Source organism: Vulpes lagopus, chromosome 9, assembly GCF_018345385.1.
Source record: "Vulpes lagopus strain Blue_001 chromosome 9, ASM1834538v1, whole genome shotgun sequence".
Lineage (NCBI taxonomy): Eukaryota > Metazoa > Chordata > Mammalia > Carnivora > Canidae > Vulpes > Vulpes lagopus.
Genome location: NC_054832.1, coordinates 62768505 through 62794229, shown reverse-complemented (window position 1 = coordinate 62794229; position 25725 = coordinate 62768505). Strand labels below are relative to the sequence as shown.

General features: G+C 34.2%; 1 protein-coding gene across 2 annotated transcripts in view; it reads left to right on the top strand.

Annotated features, from left to right (window-relative positions):
• Positions 1-25725, top strand: part of PREX2 (phosphatidylinositol-3,4,5-trisphosphate dependent Rac exchange factor 2) — a 285113-nt gene that overhangs the window by 120606 nt on the left and 138782 nt on the right. For both annotated transcript variants that reach the window (XM_041768878.1, XM_041768877.1), the window contains 8 exons: positions 6930-7033; positions 7744-7793; positions 10392-10467; positions 13255-13327; positions 16564-16706; positions 16808-16900; positions 18595-18743; positions 23147-23232. In XM_041768878.1, coding sequence (XP_041624812.1) covers positions 6930-7033; positions 7744-7793; positions 10392-10467; positions 13255-13327; positions 16564-16706; positions 16808-16900; positions 18595-18743; positions 23147-23232 — 774 coding nt within the window. The remainder of the gene's footprint in view (positions 1-6929; positions 7034-7743; positions 7794-10391; positions 10468-13254; positions 13328-16563; positions 16707-16807; positions 16901-18594; positions 18744-23146; positions 23233-25725) is intronic.

Sequence of the window (25725 nt, the reverse complement as noted above, 5' to 3'; positions counted from 1 at the left end):
TGAAGGGAGTGAGGAGATGATGGACACTTTTAAGCAGAAAAGTGGCCAGAACTTGGCTCTAGAGCCCTCACATGCAGCAATGTGGAACACAGAGTGGAGACATTGGAGACACTGCAGGGAGCCTCATCCATTGGGAGGTCCCCACCTTTCCCTGCAATGGGAGGATGAGGGCTGTGTTCTGTGGCATGATGACAGTGGCCCATCTGGGAGGTTTTGATGAAGCCGGAACAGCATATTTGGCAACTATTGCCTGGGAGATGAGGAGTGAAGTGCAAGATCAGATTATTCTGAGGTTTCTAGCTGGTTGACAGGGATGATTATTCAGGAGGAGGAGCAGGATAGGGAGAGGATAAAGAATTTGTGGTAGGCTGGGTATGAGACATCCACAGGGGAGCACTCAGCATGAAGTTGAAAATATGTATGTTAAGTTCAGAATAGAGGGAGATCCAGAGACAAATTTGGCAATCATTTCAAGAGAGGACCAGATTCCTGAGAACATCAGTAACATAGAAAGAAGAACACAGTGATAATGAGACTGAGAAGTAAAACTTGAAGAATTTCTTATGTAAAATGTGGGAGAGGAGAAAGAGGGGGGGATTATGAATAAACATGGATATTTGGCTAAGGTATTTCAGTGTTCCTTTTTTTTTTTAATTAGAGTGGGACGAAAATGAACTGTATCTTCCCAGTTTTTCCCCACCGTACTGGTGCTCTGTAAATTCTACCACCAAAATAGGTCCCTAATTAGACAGCTCCTCTCACTTCCAGGATCCCCACCTTCTTCTCAGTAACCATCCTCTCCTTCCTTGCTTCCACTTTGGTCCTCCATCCCTATGATACACCCTACAGATAACAGCTGGAGACCTTGTAATTAGCAATAATCATGCCTTGGATAAACCTCATTGGCTACAATACCGCCACTGCACAAAGCATGGAAACCTTTTAAAACAATGTAAGATCAAGGTATTCTGCTTATCATCATCTGCTGATATCCCATTAAACTCAAAGAAAAATCCAGAATCCCTTATCAAAGTCTGGATCTCTATTCCGTGGCCTGAAAGGCCCCATGTGATAGGGCCCCTGACATCCTCTGTGACTAGGCACATAGTGTCGCACCTAATTCATTACATGATGGCCCCTGTGGCTTACTGTCTCCTCCTTGAACACTCCATTTGGGATCTTTGCTCTTGCTGTTCTCATTCAACAGTTATTTATTAATTCCTAATATATGCTAGGGACCTTTCTAGGTGCTAGAGAGATAGCAGTGAATGAAATTACAAAAGTCACCATCTTGTCTTCAGTGGCACTCTGACTTTTAGAATCTTATCCCATTATTGCAACAAGCTGTGTTTTTAATTTTAATTTTCTAAATTTTCTTTATAAACTTATCATGCTGTTTTATTTGTTTATTCCTTCTCTATCTCCCATACTTACTCTGGCCCCGAATCAAATATAAATACTATAAGAACGGGACCCTTGTTTGTTAATATATAGTAAATGGCTGGAGTGCCCATCACGTGTAGGTGCTCAATAAATATTTGCTCAGTGGATAAATAAATGACTAATTATATTGTGAGTAAACAGATAATGCTGATAAATTGTATATGATTTTGTACTTGATTCTTTGGTACCATAGAAACACCATGTAGCACCAAGTATGCTAAAAAGCATTATCCAAAATCTTAAAAGTAAGAATGAAAAGATGATATTGAGCTAGATGGCTTTTCTCTTTGCTGCTTCTCTTTCCTTTGTTCTAAGCCCAAGTCCAAGTATATACTTGGGTCAAGAAGGGAATATATTTGTTTTGTCCTGCAGTCCACTGAAGCTCAAGTAGGTGGAATATAGACAGGTTTTGCATACAATCATAGACCTTCAGAAATCACGTGATTCTTGTCTCATTTATACTGTGTACTTCCGGGGACTATGTCTTACCAGACAGAGCAAAGAAGGAAAAAAATCTGTTTATGAACACCTCTGTTTATTTTTTTCCTACCTGACTCTTTCCTTCATTCTATGTGTAGGATATTATATGAGGTACTTTACGTATGTCAACATGAATAGTGACTTTATTTCATATGGTCTGGTAGTCTTAAGCCTGTCTTTTTACCTTGTTTATCAAGCAATCCAGCTGTTGACATATTTCCTTTCAGAAAGGTAGAAATCTACTAGGATGGGAGAATTAATTTTTGGCAGGGAACTCTGAGAAGGAATTGGTTAATGCTAGCTGCTATAACAAATATACCACCTAACTACATTGATTTACATTCTAGAAGCTATTTTTTCACTCAGGTAAAGTCACTAGTGGAGGATGGGGTTCGGTGCTCTCCCTCACACAGGGTTTTGGTGTCTGATAGAGGCTCACCTACTTTCAGTGTAGAGCTCTTAAAAGTCGTGTTGAAGGAGTAGTGGAGTTTTTGGTTTGTTGGTTTTAAATGGGCCTATACACCCCCCATTGTGCCTTACTTTTTTGTGCATGTCTTTAGATGCAACTTAGTTTCATGGTCACTCCTTACTGCAAGAGAAACTTAGAAATGTAGGGTAGATTCATGTCCAGGAAAAACAAAAGCTAAACTGATTTGATCAACAGTGACCCAATTTCTGCTACTGAGACATAGCTCCCAGGTCAATATTAAAAAAATCACTGGAATTATTTTAAAGCCAGAGTAATCATTATATAAACTCATCAATATTTTATGATTATATCATCATGTAATAATCATAAAAATAACTTTTAACATTTCTCTTTCAATGGAGGTTTTCATAACTTCTGTTGTTAATTTGAGTGACTTCATACCATTATGAATTAGAAACAAGAGAAAAAAAGATCCTAAAGCTGTCAGCAATTGATGTTGCTCTTTGTTTAAAAGATTATCTAAGAAATACAATCTTTGTACTTGTACAATGCTTACTGTATTTAGAAAGAGCTACACACTAAGTTTGTTATAATATTTTCTTTTTTGACTATGAGATACCTTGTAATAAACAAAAGGGCATTACAGAAATTTTATACCCAGAACTGGAAAATTCAGGATGTGGGGGAAGAGGATGTCCTTTGAAGGGGCTATTAGGTTATTTTCAAGCCACCCTTCCACTCTTGCTTTCATATTTCATCATGATGACCTAGGAATTGTGTGAGGAGTAAGTCGCTTATTTGCATAGTGCATTGGATTCTGAAAACTCAAGACATAACTCTTATGGATGGTATTTTACTGACTTTGCAATGACAAAACTTATTACTTTGCCTGAAATTGTGAGTAGCTAGCCAAACATTTTCATGTCAATTGTAAGTTAGTACAAACCCGAGTTGGAATAACATCTTCATAAATATCTTCATGAATCTTAAATATCTTCATGAATACTCTTTTAGAGTCTGACCTGTTCTTCAGTTCATAACTGCTAAAAGCTCTTGAAGGAATCACTGAATTCCATTGAGAGAACCACCCTTATTTATTTTGTTAAAGTGTTTCTCACAATATTTTTAATTGCCTCATCTAAAGAAAGGGAAAAAATCAACAACATAAGATTTTTTTAGTAAGGGATATCAGAATAGGAGAATTCAGTCCTAATCAGTTTATCCTCCAACTTCAGACACCATTTTCTCCAACATAATTTTGTAAAGAAAGATTAAATTCTGGATTAAAATTTATTTTGAATTTTTAAAGGTAAAGACTTTTGATTATTTAACATAGGAGAATTTAAGTCTTTATGAACAATGATATTTATAACCCAATTAATTCTTTTTCTGAGAAATAAAGCCCTGAATCCTCCCTATTATTAACATTCTGTTTTTCACAGTTTGATTTTAGTGGCCTGTACTATTATTGTTATCAGAATTTGATCAGTTGTAATGTCTGATTTGGCATATAGAATTTTTGTTGCTAAAAGCAATCACTTTTTTTAAGTGTCCAAAATTAACTAGTACAGATTCCCCCAAACTAGGAGGAGGAGAACACATTATGCAACTTCACATTAATAATCTTATTAGAATGTAGAGATATGCGCCAAACATGGTTGTTTTATTGGTATGTAGTTCCAGCTGCATTTAGTGAAAATAGAGTTCCTAAAATAAAGTTGAATGAACCATCTGTTTTAAAGAGTGAAAGCAAAAAGATTTGACTATTATTGCCACTATTCACATTGCAAATATTGTTGAGAACTTTACAAAAGCAAAGCCTTGATATACCAAGGAATTGCTGGGTTGAAGCAGCATACGCTTTCGTGGTGATATGCTGATATATTTTCTTATCTGAGTTTACTATTTACATTAGAAATACTTATGCAAAAATTTAGAGACCTCATTCATTATATCCAGTAGTGTGCTGAAGTCGGCTATACAAACTTAAAAGAGGTGGTAATTACATTTCTTAGAAATTTGCAAGCTGGTTGTAAAGCACAGCTATTATTAAAAATTATATGAACAGATAGCACATACATTATATTATAAACAAAGTTCATATATTATTAAAACTCATTACTTCCTAATTATTTTACTATATTTTATTATTGTTTATGTTCTTGGTGGTATTTTTATCTATTTTTTCTGTATGATAGAAATACTAAATAATAATATATCACTGCTCATCTAACTCTGTGTTCAGTGACTTTATTTCAGTAGCTTGATATTGGCCAGTGTGGGAGTATTTAATACCACAGAAATTGGTGAATACTACAGATTGGCACTCCTTCTCCCTCACCACCTAGAGAGCCAGCTGTATCCTTAGTAATATCACAATATTGTATAGTTGTTTAGAAGACGGTGTGAAGCAACCTTTCTCACATGACCTTAATTCTCAACAGTCAATAAGCCTATTTTTCATGTTCAAGAAGTTGGAGGGAGTGCATTTGAATGCAGAACAATTCACTGTTTTTCCAGAGCAATAGCTAAGAACCCAAGATTAATTATGAAAGTCACAGGAGTTTGCTATACAACTAAGCACTCCATTTTTTAAATTTAATTTCCCTATTTTATTTATTTATTTTAGTTCAATTTGCCAACATATAGTATAACACCCAGTGCTCATCCCATCAAGTGCCCTCAGTGCCTGTTACCCGGCTACCCCATACCCCTACCCATGTCCCCTTCTGCAACCCTTTGTTTGTTTCCCAGAGTTAGGAATCTCTCATGGTTTGTCTCTCTAATTTTTCCCACTCAGTTCCCCTCCTTTCCCTTATAATCCCTTTCACTATTTCTTATATTCTACGTATGAGTGAAACCATATGCTGATTGTCCTTCTCTGATTGACTTTTTTCACTCAGCACAATACCCTCCAGTTCCCTCCACACTGAAGCAAATGATGGGTATTAGCTGATGGCTAAGTAATATTCCATTGTGTATATATATATATATACCACATCGTCTTCCATTCATCTGTCGAAGGACATCGAGGCTCCTTCCACAATTTGGCTAGTGTGGACATTGCTGCTATGAACATTGGGGTGCAGGTGTCCTGGCGTTTCACTACATCAGCATCTTTCAGTAGTAAGCACTCCATTTTGATTAGGAATTTTAAACTACTGTTTGTTTTATCATGGCAAAAGACATTTAGGCCCAACATTTCCTTGAATTTTGAAATATCAAGACAATAATGTATTTCAGGGACTCTTAGAGGATAAAAATGAAAAAGGTAGATTGCAGAGAAGAAATAAATAACTAGTCTTGAGACATGCCATACGATTGCAAAATATTTCTCTCGATATTATTTTTCTTTTTTTCTTTCACACATGCTTTTTTCTTTTTGGCTTGATATGGGGAAAAAAAGGTGCCAAAAGGCTGTGTTGTCTATCTTTCTTTGGCAGCAATCCTGTTTCAATCTGATGGCTGCAAGCCATGCACATGGTTTGGGTAGGTTGGGGTAAAATAGCTGAAACTTCACTTACGTTTGTATGTGTGTGTTGTGTGTGTGTGTCTGATAAGTCTTTTGGCTTTCTCTGGATTCACCAAATGTAGTTCATGAAAATTAATTCTGCCAACTTTTTCTCCCTCTTTAACATTTTTAACAAAAAATAATCATCTCTCTATCTTCTATCTAATCATGAAAACACAGCCCCTTGAGGTAAATTATCTGCTCTGCAAATGTTGCATTCCTTGTAAAGAAAACATTTAAAGATAAACTCTTTGAAGTTTAATTAATTTTTTTTTCCTCTTACAAACAATCATTTTTGTTAGACTATCTATAAAATATTTCTGGAAAAGAAGAAAACTTGAGAGGAAGTTAAATAGGAGTCTTTATGAATATGAAACCCTTACCTCAAGAATGAAAGTGAAGGATGACCATTCTCATTTCCACAAAGGAAAAAAAAAAATAAGTGACATGTAAGAAAAACATTCCTCAGTTTCAGAAAACTTGAAATTTTGGAATAAGTTACATACTAAAATTATATAATCTACACCAGAGTTCTAAACACAGAATAAACAGTCAAGATTGGTTTATGTGTGGTCTTGGCCTGATTGCTGTGGGATAAAATAGATAAATACTAAATTTCACCTCTAGGACTGAGAATTGAATTATAACTTACTAATTAGATTATCTGCTTTTCGAAGGACAGTTTTTGCTTAACTTTGTGGCACTGTGAAGAAATAGAAAACACAACTTTGTATATTTATATAAATAATACACTATACACATACTCTTGCTAACTAAATATTGTATATTTATATAAATAATACACTATACACATATTCATATTATGCTAACTAAATATTGCTACTCTATTTCTTAAATCACTATATGGAAATTATAAATATATAACAAAATCTTATGAATCTTACTGTCAAAATACTGGATTAGTATTACTGTGTTAGGAAAACTAAAGTTTTTGGTAAACTACAAGTTTAAATATTTGGGAATATGTATTTTATAAATTTATTTGTTTTTATTTGCCACATTTTAGATTGTCAATATTTTAATATATTGTTTCTATGTTCTTAGTTACTGATAAACACCAATTCAAGCCAGAACAGATGTTATATAGATTTCGTTATGATGATGGAACTTTTTATCCAAGAAATGAGATGCAGGATGTGATTTCAAAGGTAACAACCTCTCCCAGAATCTTTTATCAAGAGCAGAGTTCATGTTGTTATACTTCACTGAGATAAAATGCTGCTGAGAGACTTAAAAAAATTCTTCTGGTGTAGAAAATAGCATTTGCAAGCAAGTCTCTCAATTTCTTTTTTGCTATTTAAAGAATTCTAGGGTTAGATCATTTTTTTCATTCTCTTATGTAGTTCTAAATGGAAGTAATGAAATTGCATCACTCAGATTATATCCACTGAAAACTATGTCACATGTAGCAACAAGTGGCCTATAATTCAAGTATAATCTTGAATAAATTTAAAAAATACATAAATATATAAAATTTATGTAACATCAGTTTTCTTCGCATATTTGACAAAATTTATATTGATATATGATGAACATGTAGTGTGAGGTATTGCTGCATAGATTTATTTTCTGCCTGTATTTTGAAGTTTTACATTTTAAGAAAAATAGTTTTAAAAACGCTTTTTCTATGTATATGTCATGTGTATATGACAAATTCATAGCACAACTTAGTCCTGTTTGTAATTATTTAAGTTATATTATTTTTTCTTATGTAATACAACAGATGAATAACTTTTAAATGGTAGAGATTATATAGTGATTTCAGAATGTTGACAGTGGATTTATTAGTCTCAAAATTTCGTTAGTCTGTCCTTTGAGTGATCTTCCTTGTTTTTGACATATCTTTATTTTATAATAGGGAGTGAGATTATATTGCCGTCTCCATAGTCTGTTTACTCCAGTGATTAGGTGAGTCTGATTTCTAAGTTCTGGGCAACTTATTTGGAAATATTTATATTGCATATTAGGTAAGCAATGTTCAGCTGCAGACTCTTGGCTTATTTTATTTTTCTTCCATAAGTGAAAATTATACTTTCAAGAGTATTTTAAGTAATAATTGATCTGAAAATTTTTCTAAATTTTGTGAAGCTCTAATTATACAGTTTTTTCCATGGCTTTTTATTCTGATTTCTAAAATTATTTGCCTATACTAAATTATAGACTTCATAATGAAATAATCCACATTTAGTTAATATTTAGTTAATAATAGTTGACTAGGAGATGATTTGGAAATATTATTTCCTATAAATACCACTATGATTATTATGTATTGATTTTTCTTCATCAAGTTGTATAATCACATCTTTGGCATGCATTTTCACAGTATTTTCTTCTAACAGTCTTTTTTTCCAAAGAAAAGATTTTGTACTTGAAAATTAAGAACTAATTGGAGTTAATAAGTAAAATTTTATAATTTTGTTCTCTAACATGATTTCCCTTTTGAAGAGATATGCCTTTTTTAAAGTGGAATCATAATTAATTTTCAGTTTATCTCTCCAGAAAGACATCAGAAAACTGAGTTTTGTGTTATGATTACTAATAGAAGAGATGTTCTGGAATATTATTGTTTTTTTATGAAATATACACTGATAGAATGTAGTATGATGCTACGCTCATTTCAAATGGCCAGATGTCATCTAGAACTTATTGACTGAAACTTAATATTCAGGACCAAAAAAAAAAAAAAAAACGGATGCTTCATTTCCAAAATGAATAAAAAGTCTTTTCAGTCATGGCTATAGAATCCAAATGTTTGATGTGCTGTGTTTCTATTTTTCATTCTGGTTTCCAATTCCAAGGAAACTCAGAACTTAAGGAAAAAACTATCCAGACGTAGCTGTTTAAGTGTATTGTAATGCTCACTAATGTTTTATAGAGAACACAGTGCAGATCCTTGAGGAAGAAACAGAATCTTATCCATTACTCCTAAAAATGCCTTGTCACAAATAGGCTTCCTTAAAGTGAAAACAAGTGAAAATGAACCCGTATTTATTGATTCCCTACTAGATTTCTAGCATAGCCACCCTGCAAATATTTTGCATAACCTAACACTAAAAGATGGTTACTTCACTCAATAGCAAGTGGGTACTTAAATTTGTTTTTTCTGCTAAACTCAGAAAAAAATAATGGTTACATTTTTCATGTTACCTGTGTATATGTAGATTTTGTATGTGAGAAAATGTGCTCTGAAAATGTATTTTAGCCATATGGGATTTCTTATCAAGAAGGTTACATTCCATAAGAGCTGATAAGAAGGAATTGTTCTTTGGCTAGTAATGACAATTGTTTATGAGCTGTCAAGGAAAAATTTATGGGAAAAAACTATAAAACAGATGGAATGTATGATAGTCATGCTTTTAATATGTGTGAACTCAGCTTACAAAAAGAAAAAATATTTGAGTGAAGAATTCAATGACCCACATGTGTTTTATAATATCCTGACTACCCTTTCCCTTCTTACTAAAGTTTATGGAAACCAAGATGAAATGGGCAATGAGGTATCAGAAACATGGAGACAGATTTTAAAAGATTTTTTTTGAAAAAAGAATCTGCTGTTGATTACTAGCTAACTTAATGTATTCATTACTAAGATCTCAGAAATTTCAACCATTTTTCGGGGACTTTTCCTTTTATGAAAGTAGATAAAATGATGTCAGTATTAATTGTCAATTGCTGACAGGGGCTAAAGAACTGTGAATAGAGCTAGTAATTATTTATTACGTCAAGTTGTTTGCAGTTCAGATCTTTTGACATTTTGAAAAGACTGTCATTTTCTCTTTGATCCAGGCCTGCAGAATGAATGCATTATAGATTTCTGCTCTGGGGGCCCCATTCTGATCAAGAGCACTTGTTGGTATCTAACTTCACTTTGAATGATTTCTCAGATCTGGAAAGTTTACTGAAAGTAGAGGCTAATGTAGAATCAACTGGTTCCCTTGGTTTCCTGGGGATGTGGTGTCACTTGTCCATGTTCTGATCAGACAAGATGAATGACAGGATTCTCAGCATGTTTACCTCAGGCAGACCTGCTGTCTGCCACTGCAGCTGAGCCAAATGGAATAATGCTCCTGTGTAAATCCAGCCTTCCTGGAGAATTCAGGAATGAAAGGATTGCTTTATTCTCCACATTTTGATGAGATTTTTTTGGGTAGACTCTATCTTGATTTTAAGGGAAGAATTCTATTTTGTTATTCTTTTAATGAGGTATTGTGTTTCTAGCTAAGTTATTACCAGATAATATATCAGTAATAATATACTTGTGTATAAGAAGATGTCAAAGGAGAAATGTCCTGTTTTGGTATCCTTGTCGGTCAGTTCTGATATGAGGTAATGAAGGAATTTTCAGTTATTATGTATACCTCGGAAACCTCTCTTATCTGCACATAATTTGGATGATACATTCAGATTATATTTAGTAAACTTTTCTGTTGTATACTGATATTAAATGAAATGTTTTCCTCCACTTGTACCCTTGCTTACTGGTTTTGTTTTCTTTTTCCTTTATAGAGATAAAGATTACCATCTAAGGACCTACAAATCTGTAGTCATGGCCAACAAACTTATAGACTGGTTAATTGCGCAGGTAAATAGACAAATAGAAGTTTCTGAGTTACATTCACTGCTGCTTTAAGCTTTGAGGTGATCAGGGTACCTTTTTTTCTTATCACCACGTGCAGATGACACACAGTGAAATAGCTAATATAAAGCAGAGTTAGGATTTGAATCTAGGTAATCTGACTTCAGAGTCTTCAAACTTAATTTTTATACTATTCGGTCTTTCAAGATAAAGATGTTCCTATTTTTAAAATATCAACTGAGATTCATCAAAAAAAAAACTAAGGGTATCTGGATGGTTCAGTCAGTTAAGCATCTGACTTTTTCTTTTCTTTTTTTTTTTTTTTGTTTTGTTTTGTTTTGTTTTGTTTTGTTTTAAAGAATGCGTCCGACTCTTGATCTCAGCTCACATCTTGATCTCAGGGTCATGAGTTCAAGCCCCACATTTGGCTCCATGCTGGGCATGCAGTCTATTTAAGAAAGAAAGAGAGAGAGAGAGAGAGAGAGAGAGAGGAACAGAAAGAGAGAGAGAGAAAGAAAGAAAGAAAGAGAAAAGAAAGAAAAGAAAAGAAAAGAAAAGAAAAGAAAGAAAGAAAGAAAGAAAAGAAAAGAAAAGAAAAGAAAAGAAAAGAAAAGAAAAGAAAAGAAAAGAAAAAAGAAAAAAAAGAATCTTAGGTGTAATTTGAATATTACTGAAGAATATCTATGCACATACACTAAAACCTTTTGTATGGTTTGTTTTCTAATTTGTTTTAAGATACTGTTTATTAGTCCTAGCAAATTATTCTAAAATGCCTGTGCCTTTCTCTTGGTTAGATAATAATTGTGCTTTGACCATATAAGCTTTAATATTTATCTACACTCATTTTAAATAAGAAAGTATGAAATTTATTGTTAATTGTATTTATTTAGCTCAGGAGCTATGGTATGTATTGAAAAAATGTTATTTGCAAATTAGGGCATCTACCCCAACATATTAGATATTCAAATAAAAATTTAAATGTTTTATTATACTGGGTCAACTAATATATGCTCACATGTTTTTCATTGATTAAAAAACAACTTTGATAGAACTTACTATTTTGGGGTAGGGGATATTGCTTGTTGAAATGTTATCATGCTTAGATATATATGTCAATTTCATAAGCAGTTTTACTTTTTTGTTATCAAAGAAAGTGATCTATTCTTTGTTAAATATGAATAACATTTGATAATCATAATTTTTGTTTCAATATTACTGTTTAATTCATATTTGATTCATCTGTGCACATAAATGTTGAGATTTTTATTATTTAATATTAATTTCTAGACTACCCAAGACTGCCTATTTTTGAATTTATAGCACTAAAATGTATTTTATTTAGAAGTTAAGATTTTAGATTAAACCAAACAATTATTTTTATATAAAAACTGATTCATACATGCAGTGGGTTTGCTAGAGTCAGAGCCTTTTACAATATTATGGTCAAATGTGCATCATTAGAATTGGTTCTGTACTTGGTGTCAGAGTTGGCATTTTACACAGAAATTATAATCTTATAGAATTCACATGAACTTGTTGTGTATGTTGACTATGTGAGAAAACTGAAGAAAGTTTTTTGAAGTGAAGATTGGTGCCTAATAAATATTTAAAGTTCTGACTCAGGAACCAGTGAGCAGCTTTTTTTCTTCTTCTTTTTTTTTTTTTTTTTTTTTTTTTGGCATTGTTTTACTTTTCAAATGTGAGTATTAGAATAATAGAACAGGCTATCCAAAAACTGGACCGTATTGCAATTATTTTTTTTCTTCAGGTTTTCTTAGTGGCCTATTATGACAATTTCTTAGAAATGGTACATACTAGAAATTGGGGTGATGGACTGGGACTTAGGTAATCTACTATCAGATGCTTGTTCTTCTGATTAGTTATGTAAAGTTGGACAAATCCCTTCATTTATCTAGATTTTTATTTTCACAACGGTTTACTACTTAGGGAATTATTATCTAACAGTAAAAGGCACAGGGACATTAGAATAACTTGGTAGGACTAACATTAGATACTTTAAAACAAACAACTTGACTGGGAAGAAATGAGATGAGAAAGCACTTCCTAACCACAAAATCTACAACTCTTAAGTTTATACACACACGTACATATATGTACGTATGCCTATTCCTATATATGAATCCATACTTATATGAACAAAATAGAAGTTTTCTAGATAAAAACATAACAGAAGCTTGGATTGGGCTTTCATTTTTTTCTTCATTTATATGATCTGATTATTTTTTCTGCTAGATAGTAAAAGAGAAGCTTGCATTTACAAGCTCAGCTGTACAAATTGCTTTTAGGGTCTTAGAAATCACCCTACATTAGTAGAGTTTTTTAGGGGTCCTTTAAAGAGCAAGGCCATTTAGTAGAGGAATGTGATAGCAGAGATCATGCATGATGATTTTTCGTTAACTTTATTTAGTGTGTTTTCAATATATAGGATGTTTTCTTGTGGTACAATTGGGATACAAGATTTAAAAAATAAGAGAAATGGATCATTTGTGGTAGCAATAAATTTTAGTTACTTATATATTTTCATGTTTAATACAATATGGTTTTTCTCAGGAAATATTACCTCTTTGCTTTTCACTTAATGTCAAAAAAGATGTTTTCATAATTAAATAAATGTTTTATAGCAATTAAGTGCATCACGAGCTTATGAATGCGATGTGTGCCTTAATAAATGACTGGCTCTGTCAGTATGGTGCTGGGAACATCAAATGTCATAAAGACACAACAAAGCCTTTAGTTGCCTATTAAGATATGTCATATTTTTGTGGTTAACAGGGGGATTGCCGCACCCGAGAAGAAGCAATGATATTTGGTGTCGGTCTCTGTGACAATGGATTTATGCACCATGGTAGGAATTTTTATTCTGGGAGATTACAAATGCATTTTACTGTTTTGTTTTTGTTAGGGCATTGGGAGTATCTCATTGTTTTAGTAAAGTCATTTAGAGATGAACCAACAAGACTGTATGGGTCTTGCCATGTATCCATGCTGCATCATATCTGCATTCAATTTCACCGCTGGTGCCATTCCAATGTCTAGTTGCTATTATCTGCCAGTTGCTATGACTTCCCTTCTATTTTTCTAGACTGATTCCAGAAGAACAAAATCTTGAACTAGAAGTTGTTGTTTTTTTTAAGTAGCTTCTAAAAAAATTGAAATTGTTTTAGATCAGACTCATGGGTTTTTTTAATGTCAGTATATATTTAAAATGATTAAATGAAAGCATATATTGTCAGATAATTATTGCTCTTTTTAGAAAAATGCTTTTAAAATTATCTCAGAATAAAATTATAAATCTCTGGGAAAAAATTTATTTTATATTGGCTACTAATTAAAGATTTTGTTGTTCGATGACTTCATTCCCCCTAAATTTATAAAAATAATGAGACTTAGTTTTCCCTCTCTATTCATAGCATCTTAGAGATTCCACAAACCTAATCTTTTGCACTGTTTACATGTATATAACATATATATGTATACTTATAAACACATTTGGTTTATGTATATATACCTATTTGTCAGTTACTTTCAGAAGGTTATTACCTTTTTTTTTAAAAAAAGATTTATTTATTTTAGAGAAAGAGAATGGGAGAGAGGGCAGAGGGAGAGGAGGAGAGAGAATCTTAAGAAGATTGCCTGCTGAGGGTGGAGCCTGACCCCAAGCTCAATCTCATGACCCTCAGTTGGTTGAGCAATCAAGAGTCAACTGCTCAACCAACTGAACCATTCACAAGGTTATTACCTTTTTATGAAGAAGAAAGTATAACAAAGCTTTCAATGATATTGAGAGCATTTTTGGTTAGCCTACATTCATTTGGGATTTCCATTACATCCCACTATGTATCTCTAGAGCACTATATGAGTTGTGATAGAGAAATATCAGTCTTTGAAGAACAAACTATTGAATGGGAGAAATGACATTATTATGGGGAATTAAAACAATAATATCAAGCTGAAAGCCTTCAAGTATTTTAATTTTCTTTTTTTTAAGATTTTATTTATTTATTCAAGAGACACACACACACACACACACACACACACACACAGAGAGAGAGAGAGAGAGAGAGGCAGAGACACAGGCAGAGGGAGAAGCAGGCTCCATTCAGGGAGCCCGACTGGGACTCGATCCTGGGTCTCCAGGACCACGCCCTGGGCTGAAGGCAGCGCTAAACCGCTGAGCTTCCAATTGTTTTTCTTTTTAAAACATCCAATAAGCCGTAACTTTATCTAAATATTTATGTCAAAATATTGAGTTAAGGGTGCCTGGGTGGCTTAGTCAGTTAAGCATCTGACTCTTGATTTTGGCTCAAATCACAATATCAGGGTCGTGAAGTCAAACCCAGTGTTGGGCTCATGCTGGAGGTGGAGCCTGCTTGAGATTTTCTCTCTCCCTCTGTCTGCCCCTCTCACATGCTCTAAATAATAAATAAAATAACAAAAAAATAAAATATTGAGTTAACAACAATAGTTTCCCTACAAAAGTCTATGTCAGTTAAGCACAACAAATTTGGCTCCTGCCTGTCTTTATTGATATCCTTTCTCACTCCTGTTAGGCATAGTATTTTGTAGAGGAAAATAGCAGTAGCAAAACACCATGTGAGTTTTGTGGAAGCACTTGGGTCATGTAGGCAAGACCTAACTTAATCTCAAGTAGAATTTTCATTTCTGTTGTCAACTGTGGCATGTTACTTTTTAATTGGTGGTTGATCGTTTTCATTTGTTAACCCAAGTTGCCAGCCAGTCTTCCAGTCTTCCATCCAAAGATCAATACATATATCACCAGTTATTATTTGGAACTCTGTAATAATAATGAAATAAAATAGTTTTGTATTGCTTTCTGTATGCCCAGTTAATCACACTTATTACTTCATTTTTGGCTCTGTGCATTATGAAGAAGGTTTTATTGCCCCCCTTTTACTGATGAGGAAACTACAGTTTAAAGAGTTAAGTAACTTTCCCAAAATCACACCCATAATCAGACCCAGACCTGGAGATCTGTCTCATCTTAAGCCAAACCTTGTACAGTGCCATGGGACCACTGTCTTCCTTTAGCTTCCCAGCTCAATGAATTGCCCTGTTCCAACAAGTGTGATTCTACCTACCAAGGACAGATAAATAGAAATAGAGAAGATTTCTCTTTCAAGACATTTTGACAGCTGTCAGGATCTCATTGAATATAAATTTCTCTCCATTGGTATTTAGCCTTATTTTTAAAAAGATTAATGAAACATAAACCTTATGTCATTAGGGTGTGTCAGGGATCTTAGGGACTTGGGGGGGAACTATTAACATAGATAAAAGGGGGGGAAATGACCTTTATTGAAATAAGATTATTTGAGAATAATTTTTGAAATAGAAAATAACTAGGAATTAGTGGAAACTAAAATTACATTTCACCCAGAAGATATATTTCTGGTTTGAAGTGTTGATAAAAGTGACCACAGTGGGAATCGCTCACACACATAAGAGCAACACTTACTCATTTGAGTTTTCCCATAATTGTTCAGGATATTAAAAACTTACTTTGAATGTTTACTACAAATTCAAAACACTGTAGGTTTTTATGTTTTGGGTTGCATACATTTTTTATTCATTATAATCTTTTATTAAATTTGGGTGAGTACAAAACAGGTAACTTATGAAAAAATACTTAAAAATTCACAATTCTTTAGTTAATAATTATTTATTTATATTTTTATATTTTAAAGATTTTATTTTATTTATCCTTGAGAGACAAGGAGAGAGAGAGAGGCAGAGACACAGGCAGAGAGAGAAGCAGGCTCCATGCAGGGAGCCTGATGTGGGACTTGATCCCAAGACTCCAGGATCACGCCCTGGGCCGAAGCTAGATGCTTACCTGCTGAGCCACTCAGGCATTCCAGTTAATAGTAATTTAAAAGAAATATCAGTTTAAAGCTGTCAGAGGAAATAGAACAATATCATAGGGATACTTGTGAGTGAAATTTCTTCTAAGAGTATGACATTGAGGTTATGGGACAGGTATTCGTTTACTGAATGTCTATTAATATGGAAAATGAGTTCAATTTTTGGATTAATTGAAACTATTTGAATCTGTTTTTGTAGTCCTTGAAAAAAGTGAATTCAAAGATGAACCCCTACTTTTCCGGTTTTTTTCGGATGAGGAAATGGAAGGATCAAATATGAAGCATCGTCTAATGAAACATGATTTAAAAGTTGTGGAAAATGTTATAGCCAAATCATTATTGGTAAGCTTATTAATATGTATAAGTTTTCTTCCTTTATTCTGTTTGATTTGTACCTTTTTTCATAGTTCCTTTGTTAATAACGTTAATATTTTGCATTTCAGATTAAATCCAATGAAGGCAGCTATGGTTTTGGGTTGGAAGACAAAAATAAAGTTCCAATAATAAAGTTGGTAGAAAAGGGCTCTAATGCTGAGGTAATGTAAAGTAGCATTTTTATTTAAATTTCTTGTCCATGACATACAAATATAAAATTTCTAAACAAATTGAAATCAGCTTTTAAGTGTCTTTATTAAAAATAGTGTTTCTGAATAATCTTACTCTGAGTTTCTACCAGATATTGGGATTTGTGAGAGTCCATGTACTCAAGGATAGTTGAAAGGAGGTATTGTAAAGATTGATAGTTGTGAACTTCTTGACCTCCTCGGAAGTCACATGGCTTATCCCATGTCCCTGGGACTTCCCTGTTCATCAGTGATTGGGGAACCCTATGGAGACTGCATTCAGTGAGACACTATTATGTATGTCAGATAACTGTTCCATTAAATCAAGGGCTATGTCTTTTATTTTCCTATCACTTTTGACTGTCCTAAAAATATATATATATATATATAACTTTCACCAGTAAAGCACATGCTTTAACTTATTTTCTCATTAGATTAATGCCAATTGATGTTCTCTCACCTTATCAGCCTTTAAAAAAGGAATCTCCTGATCATTCATTGAGAATTATTTATTTAGTACCTATTATATACCAGGCAGTGTTCTAGGCTCTGGGAATACAACAATGAACAAGAGACAAAATCTCCTGCTCTCACGGAACTTATTGGGACTGTTATATCCCACACATATCAGATTTAAAATGGTCTCACCTTGCTGCCTGGCTTGTAAAAATGCCTTAATCCTCAAGCAAACTTCTAAATATATAAATCTTAACCAGCGAATGTGAGAATGAATGAAGCATGGCTTTTAACTTCGAATCTATTGAAGGTTGCCATCCATCCTCCTATCTGCTATTGCCCAAGGCCTTCATCTTTTACCAAAACACAAGCTCATGCAAGACAATGTTAGGTACAGCACATTCATTTCAAATGAAATAACTCTGGTCAACTCATACTTTGTTAGTGGGCTGGACAACAAGGGACTATTTTTAGTAATTTTCTGCAAGAAGGAAATGTTTCTCTCAGACATTTTCTGTGGGTGTTCTTAGGAGACAGTTTCATCTGACTATGCCACTGATTAAATGCACTCTCTCAGGTTTTCATCATTTCGCTGGTAACCAAAACAGCCTGTAGTTCGGAGTCAGTGGGATTGGTTAAGAATGGCGGCCTGGTTGGCATGGAGAGATGATGTCTTCTTTTATCTTTTCAGCCTCTGCCAATCTGTGCTTTCTGGAGCTCTTTTCCTGGGGTTCCAGACCATTTCTCTCTCCTGCCCTGGAGATACCTATGCTGTGTCGTGCTAACAATACGTATTCAGCTGTCATTGATGGCTATATAGAGGTTGAACCTCTCTGAGTTAATTGGACATAAATGGAAAACAAAGTAAAAGAAAATTACCCTGGGGTTTGACTGTAGCTTAAAGGATGAAATAAGAAAAAGAACTATAAGGTACAAAAGAAAGAGGGTCACAGGAGGAGTACAAAATTAAGTCATAAAAGAAGGGGCAGGGAATTTCAGTACAAATGGGTGATCAAATTTAAAACTAGGTCAAAGAGAATAACTGTGTTATCTCCCCCACAGTTCTGTTGTGTGAAATTGTATAAAAAAAACATTGCAGATGTGTTAAAATGTCAAAAATCTGCAAGTTCTAGGTCATTTCAGCTTCTAATTCTGTGAAATAGATTCCTTATTAAAATATAATTTGATTTTTTTTTCTATTTCTCTCTTAGATGGCTGGCATGGAAGTTGGGAAAAAGATTTTTGCTATTAATGGTGACCTAGTTTTTATGAGACCTTTCAATGAAGTGGATTGCTTCCTGAAATCATGCTTAAACAGCAGAAAACCTCTAAGAGTTCTTGTGAGCACAAAGCCAAGGGAGTAAGTTGCATGATTTATGTGGGATTTAAAAAAAAATTATACATAGGTGAATAAAATAGAAAAGTTAACTAAGTACATGTCTAGAATTAAGTATCTCATTGCTTGAGACATTTAAACCTCACAAAGATCACTAATACTGGTCTTTAAATGATAGGAAAAACTGCATCCCTTATGATACTAATGCTTGCTACTCAAATCAGGTAGTTTCAGTAGAACTAATACTGTTTTTGCTGCCCATATTTTCTGGTCTAGGTTGGATTGAGTTTGATTAGAAGTGAAGAAAACTAGGAGAACACTTTATATTAAGAACTGCATTCACCATGTTCAGCTCTAAGAGTTTCAGGTCTATAAGTTAGTTAGATATTAGGTTTGTAATTAAATGCTTATAAGAAATGGGAGCACAGCTAGGTGAAATACACTCACATGCTTGCCTTGTACTTAGTGACATGTCCATTCTGTTAAAAAAAAAGTCTATCTACCTACCTACCTATGATTAGGAAAAAAAACCCTCATGTTTATTATAGCAAATTTAGAGTATAGATTTTTCTAAACAAAGATGTGTTTCTTATAATCATATCAGGCATTATTATCTTTTTGAAATTCTGTAATAGTTGATTTTTCTAAGTACTGATGCAGATTTACACAACCGTGTATTTATAAAATGGGATCATGCATTATAATCTGTTTTTTTTTAAGTTAATAAGATATTATGGATATCCTTGGAAGACATTGGTTTTTCTTCTGCAAATCATGATAGTCTAGTGTTCCCATATCATGTTTCCATGATTTGTTTAATCAATTAATTAATCAATATGATGAATAGAAAGCACTTAGCATAATGTCTTAATGTAGTATGATTATATTAAAATTACTGTCTAAAATTTAATTATGTCACTTATTCATAGTAATAAGCAACTAAGCCTCTGTATTCATTTTAAGGTAAATGAAGGTTACCACTTAAAAAACAAAAGGTTTAGTTTAACTACTTATGAAAATATTCTTACTATCTATAGAATAGTATGCTTCCCTGCTTTAATATATATATTCAGCAGTAACTGGGTGCACTCTTTATCTTAGGAATTGAAATGCAATGTAATGAGCTAGAATATATGTGCTGCTGAAGCGAGCATGCAATGTAATGAGCTAGATTCTTCAGCATTAAGTCATCAAGGTCGATGCTAAAACTTACCAAGGAAAGAGTGAGTGTGACTCATTAAAATTACTCATTTAGGAAAACTTTGGGCTGGAGGGCAGAGAATAACCATAACAATGTCTTCTCTCTCAACCTAATTTTGATCCATTACTCCCTCTTTATCCAGTCCTGTCCAGGGTAAACTCACCTTAGTTGCCTACCTCCGGACCCTTTGAGGACACTTAAAAGGAAAAGAGCAGACTGGAAAGGAATAAGAGAATAATAGTCCAAAGCATCATTAGTAAACATAAAGGGCCTCCCCATGGCCCTATTGCTCCCTGATTTAACTCTGTAACTCCTGATTGACTGATCATAGACATTTAAACAGCTGGATCACTCTGAAGTCCTCAACTTTAAGATTAAATAGATAGGGGCAAATCTTCAGTTCTAGAACTAATTGCTTGATGAGCAGCATTAGAACCTGTGTCTTCCTACTCTGTGCTTGTTGCACAGTATCTGGAACCCAATATTTCTGATCCAGGTTCAAGCTTCTCTTCCACCACTTGCTTGCTAGTTATGTTGCTTCAACATCTTCATCCATAAAAAAATGAAGCTGATAAGACTGTCTATGTCATGGAGCTGCTGAGAACATTAAATAAATTTAGGTTTGTAAAGAACTTAGTGACCTGTTCAGCTCATCATGTATACTCCAGTGATGTTATCTGTGATGCATATCTCTTCTTATTTCATTTTTTTCATTGCTTCCTTATTACATCAGGAGCATATTTTATATTTCAAAACCATTTTGATTTTGAAGATAAAGTACTAATTTTTATCTTTCACTTTTAACTTACTTGAAATCTGTAGCCTTTTCTTTATGTCCTTATCCTAAGGTATGATTCCTATAAATCATTCTCCCATATTTTCTTACAGTGGCCCCTTATACTTCATGTGTAGTGTCTTGTCTGGGGAGGAAAAGGCAAAAGTATGAGAAATAAATGCAACTGTAGTTTTCTTTTGAGTCTAGCTATATTTTACACTTGATAGCATCAAAGAATTTTTCAAAAGGCTTTGTAGCAGATTATTTAGTGCACTTACTTTCTACACGAAACGGAGTGTTCCTTTTGTATAAACTTAATTCTTCGTTTAATAGACAATATAGTGGTCCCAGCAGGGAAACATGTTTTCCAAAGATCACTTTATGAAGAGAGTCCCAGTATTATAAGCAAAATGAATCTCATGGTGTTTTGTACAAAATTTTTAAAGAAATATATAATAATCTTCTTGAAGATTAGAGTAAGGTCAACCTTCCCTAGCAATATTAGAAGATAGAAGACCTTGCTGTGAAAGAACCAAGAGGCTGCTATGAATTCCTCACAATCCAAAAGCAACAATAACTCACCATGGCTGGAAAGCTTGAAGTTATTTCAGCAAAAGCGAACTCTAGTTCATGATAAATAGAAGCATGAGCTACTTCTATTTTTTTGCTTCATGCTCAGAAAACATATTTATTCCTTTTTCTTTTCCTTTTCCTAGTCAAGTTATTTCCCATTTTCAGGTGTCTTTTATTTATTTATTTTTGACAGACACTAGTAACAAGGTGCTATTCAAAGCAAGCAAATACAGCCTTATACACCAGATGGTATGTAATTAAGGATAAAGGAAAATTAGTTCTGTGACCTCTACTCCACCAATATGTAGATCACTTCATAGTGTATAGCCTATTCACAGTATGTAACTTAATTCATAATACTGCTTTCAAGTTTCCCTAAAACAGACATTTCCCATTTCTATCACCCAATGCTGGAAAGCCTGCCTCGGTTATATTTCAGATTGCAGGATCAGCCTCTGCCATCAGGCGCAAATGCCATGTATGGCTTTCTCAAGTGTCCTAGGCGCAGTGTTGCTCAAACTGCTCTAGCAGCTATTTTATAAATTGTAAGTAAGTGCTGCTGTACCTAACTTCAGGCTCTAATGTGCCCTTGAAGTGCTGCTGACATTTGTTTCATGATTAATTCGTCATCTTTTGGAAAACACTTTTGTTTCTTGGGCATCTAGGGCCATCCATCAAAATTTATTGCATTGCATTCATTTGTCTTTGCTCTGTACTGCAATTTACGATAGTCATTTTTATTGTTATAATGTTCAGCCTTATCTCATGTTCCCTGCTTTTCATTGTTGCTCTCTGATCTCTGGCTTCCTTCTGTGGAGTGGCTCACTTATTAGTGCCAAACTGGACATCCCTCATTGGTTTGTCATAACAGTTTACTCAGGCTCTACTTTCCCTCATCTTCTTTTCCACATGGCTTCATTGAAAACATTTCTTTCCTTATTCAGGTTTTCCTTTTGATGTATTATTCTCTCAAAATTTCACTGAATAAATACTGAAGTTAATCACATTTTTTAATTATTTTGAGGTAGTGTTTGACAGATCTGTTCTTCATAGAAGTAGCTTTTTGTTGTTGTGCTTTGATGAAATTCCCCACAGGTAGAAATGGATTAACTCTGTTTCTTTTATTATTTGTAACAAAGACATTTCACAGTGCTCTATCTTTTTTGTAACAGTAAACTAAGAAGTTGGCTCCTTAGTGGGTGGCTCTGTCTGTTAAGTGGCGGACTCTTGATTTCGGCTCAGGTTGATCTCAGGGTCCAGGGATAGAGCCTCTCGTATATCGCTGAACCTGGCAGGGAGTCTTAGGAGGATTCTCTCTCTCCCTTTGCCCCTCCCCTTGCTCCTGCTCTATCTCTTCTCTGTCTCTTAAATAAATAAATACTTTTTTTTATTAAATGGTAAGCTAAGGAGAGGAGCTTTCATTTTATTGAAATGCCTACATGGTTCGTAGCATGTTGTAAGGCAATGGACCAAAGATTCCTCTTTTAGTCACCAATGACACCAGGCAAAATGAGTTTTAATGTCCTCTTTCTGTGGAAACAAGCTCAGAGAAGTTAAGGAGTTTGTGCAAGTTACTCAACCATCAAGTGACTGAGGATTCAGAGCTAGTTTTGTCTGATCCCAGAGCCTGTTCCTCATTCAGCGTACACCATGCAATGGCCATGCTCAGTTGAGGAAATTTGTCATGTGTGCTAGCTGGGTGCCTTTGTGAGAGCATGCACCCTGTTTGTCACCTGGTTTCTAGCCCAGTCAGTGTCTTTTACACAGTAGACCCCCCTACACATGTTGACTGAAAGAGTGAATAAAGTGTAGGCACCATTGTTTTAACCAACTATGGCATTTTAAAGTCATCTTACCCTATTTTCTAACTGATTTTAGGACTGTGAAAATCCCAGATTCAGCTGAAGGACTTGGATTCCAGATCCGAGGATATGGCCCATCAGTTGTACATGCAGTAGGAAGAGGTGAGAAATTCGTTCCACGTGGCAAACAGCTTTTCAGCATGTTTGGATATTGCTGGCTGAACGAGAATATGTTCAAAATGCGCATGATCATGTTGTCATGATTTTTCTCAATCATATTTTTACTTTATTAGGTCAGTGGCAGTATATTCCTAAAACAATATTTAAAAAAAAAAAACACCTTAGGGGATCCCTGGGTGGCACAGTGGTTTAGCGCCTGCCTTTGGCCCAGGGCGTGATCCTGGAGACCCGGGATTGAGTCCCACGTCGGGTTCCCGGTACATGGAGGCTGCTTCTCCCTCTGCCTGTGTCTCTGCCTCTCTCTCTCTCTCTGTGACTATCATAAATAAATAAAAATTAAAAAAAATAAATAAAAATAAAAAAATAAAAAAAACCTTAAAATTGTAAGGCATATTTATCACTGTTAAAAACTGATGACGTGGATGGAACTAGAGGGTGTTATGCTAAGTGAAATAAATCAGTCAGAGAAAGACAAGGTACCTTATGATTTCACTCGTATGTGGAATTTAAGAAACAAAACAGATGAACATAGGCAAAGGGAATACTCTGGTTTCTCTTCAGATTGCATAAATCTTTTGCCTTTTACATAGGCAAAGGGAAGGAAAAATAAATAAGATGAAAATAGAAAAGGAGACAAACCATAAGAGACTCCTAACTCTAGGAAACAAATTGAGGGTTGCCAGAGGGGAGTGAGGTAGAGGATGGGGTAACGGTGATGAGCATTAAGGAGGGCATGTGATGTGATGAGCACTGGTGTTATATGCAACTGATGAATCACTCAGTTCTACCTCTGAAATAATATGCTATATATTAATTAATTTGGATTTAAATAAAAATTAAAAAACAAAACTGATGAGAGAATGATGCCTCCCAATCACACTTTTCTGCATGTTTTCATGCAGTTGTTCATTTGTATTTTCCTCTGGTGGCAAATAACTATATTTTTCTCAGTAACTCAAAGATGTAGGTTTTCAGGCTTAAGAATGATCTGTGTGTTTTATAACCTGTTTCTATATGATTACTTCAAGTATTTATATAAATGAAGCATTTCATAAGCTATAAAATGCATTTTAAATTAAATAATAACCTAACATTTATGTTTTATTCTTTTTTTGTTTGATAGGTAAATAAAAATAAACCATTGATATCTCTTGTTATATGTATTTTAAATTTTGTATTATACTAACACTAGTAATGATTTAAGGAAATGACTGTTAGATCCCACATAGTATATAGCTTGCTGCTATAGAAAGAAATGTCACTATAAGCAAAGAGGCCATGTATTTATCTTAACAAGAGACATACATGATTCTCATTCTGAGAAAACATAAAATGTAAAGCATCTTAATATGATCACCCAGATATTAGACTGAAAAATTTTGAGAAGGTATTGCTATCAGAATCAAATGTATCGGGATCCCTGGGTGGCACAGCGGTTTAGAGCCTGCCTTTGGCCCAGGGCGCGATCCTGGAGACCCGGGATCGAATCCCACGTCGGGCTCCCGGTGCATGGAGCCTGCTTCTCCCTCTGCCTGTGTCTCTGCCTCTCTCTCTCTATCTCTGTGTGACTATCATAAAGAAATAAAAATTAAAAAAAAATTAAAAAAAAAGAATCAAATGTATCAAGCACATACTAGCTAGACTTGTATTAGATTATAAAATTGCCTGTATTCGTGTATATGTGACAAAAATGAATCTTATTTCAAAAACTTGTCTTTTCACTGAGATGTTTAAAACATATAGACTAATAGACATTCAAAACCTTTCCAATAACTCAATATCATAAAACCGAAATGGGATATATTTCATACTGCAAGGGGATAGTTGGTACATCAAAGATCTTCATTTTCACTAAACAAAAAAGTGAGTCACATTATCTGTACTGTAAAATCACTGAAAACCTGAGTGAATCCAGATGTGCCTCTGTCCTTATTACAATGTCTTTTAAGGAGCGGGGTTCTGCCTTTGGAACGTAGTTGTAGAGTAGGCCCAAATCTGGGCCTTTACTTCTGAAGACTAAAAGACAGAAATGCTCATGTGCTTTTCCTTTCAGATATATACTAAATGAAAAGATATTATTCTGTGGTTTCTTTTTGCACTGTAATTTTGCTGTAAGAAAGGAAAACTTTTCATTTTTTCTTCTTTAGCCCTCTCCTATGGCCATACAATAGAGTATCTATATCTGAAATTTCACCTCTGGAATCTAAAACTCCAATATGCCAATTTGTTACTGCAATCACATCACTTTGATATTCTCAGCTTGTGGGGGTTCTTTTGTTTTGTGTTTTGTTTTGTTTTGTTTTTTTTTTTAATTCATTTGGGACCTCCAGCCTCTGGATTCTTCTCTGTTTCTCCTGGTTAGTTATACACCTGAAGACCCCCTTCCTTAGCCAGCTTTATCTCCAGAGTAGGTCCTCTGTCATCCTTGCCAGCATTACCAGGATCCTGGTAATTCTTCAGGTGTACCCTGTCACT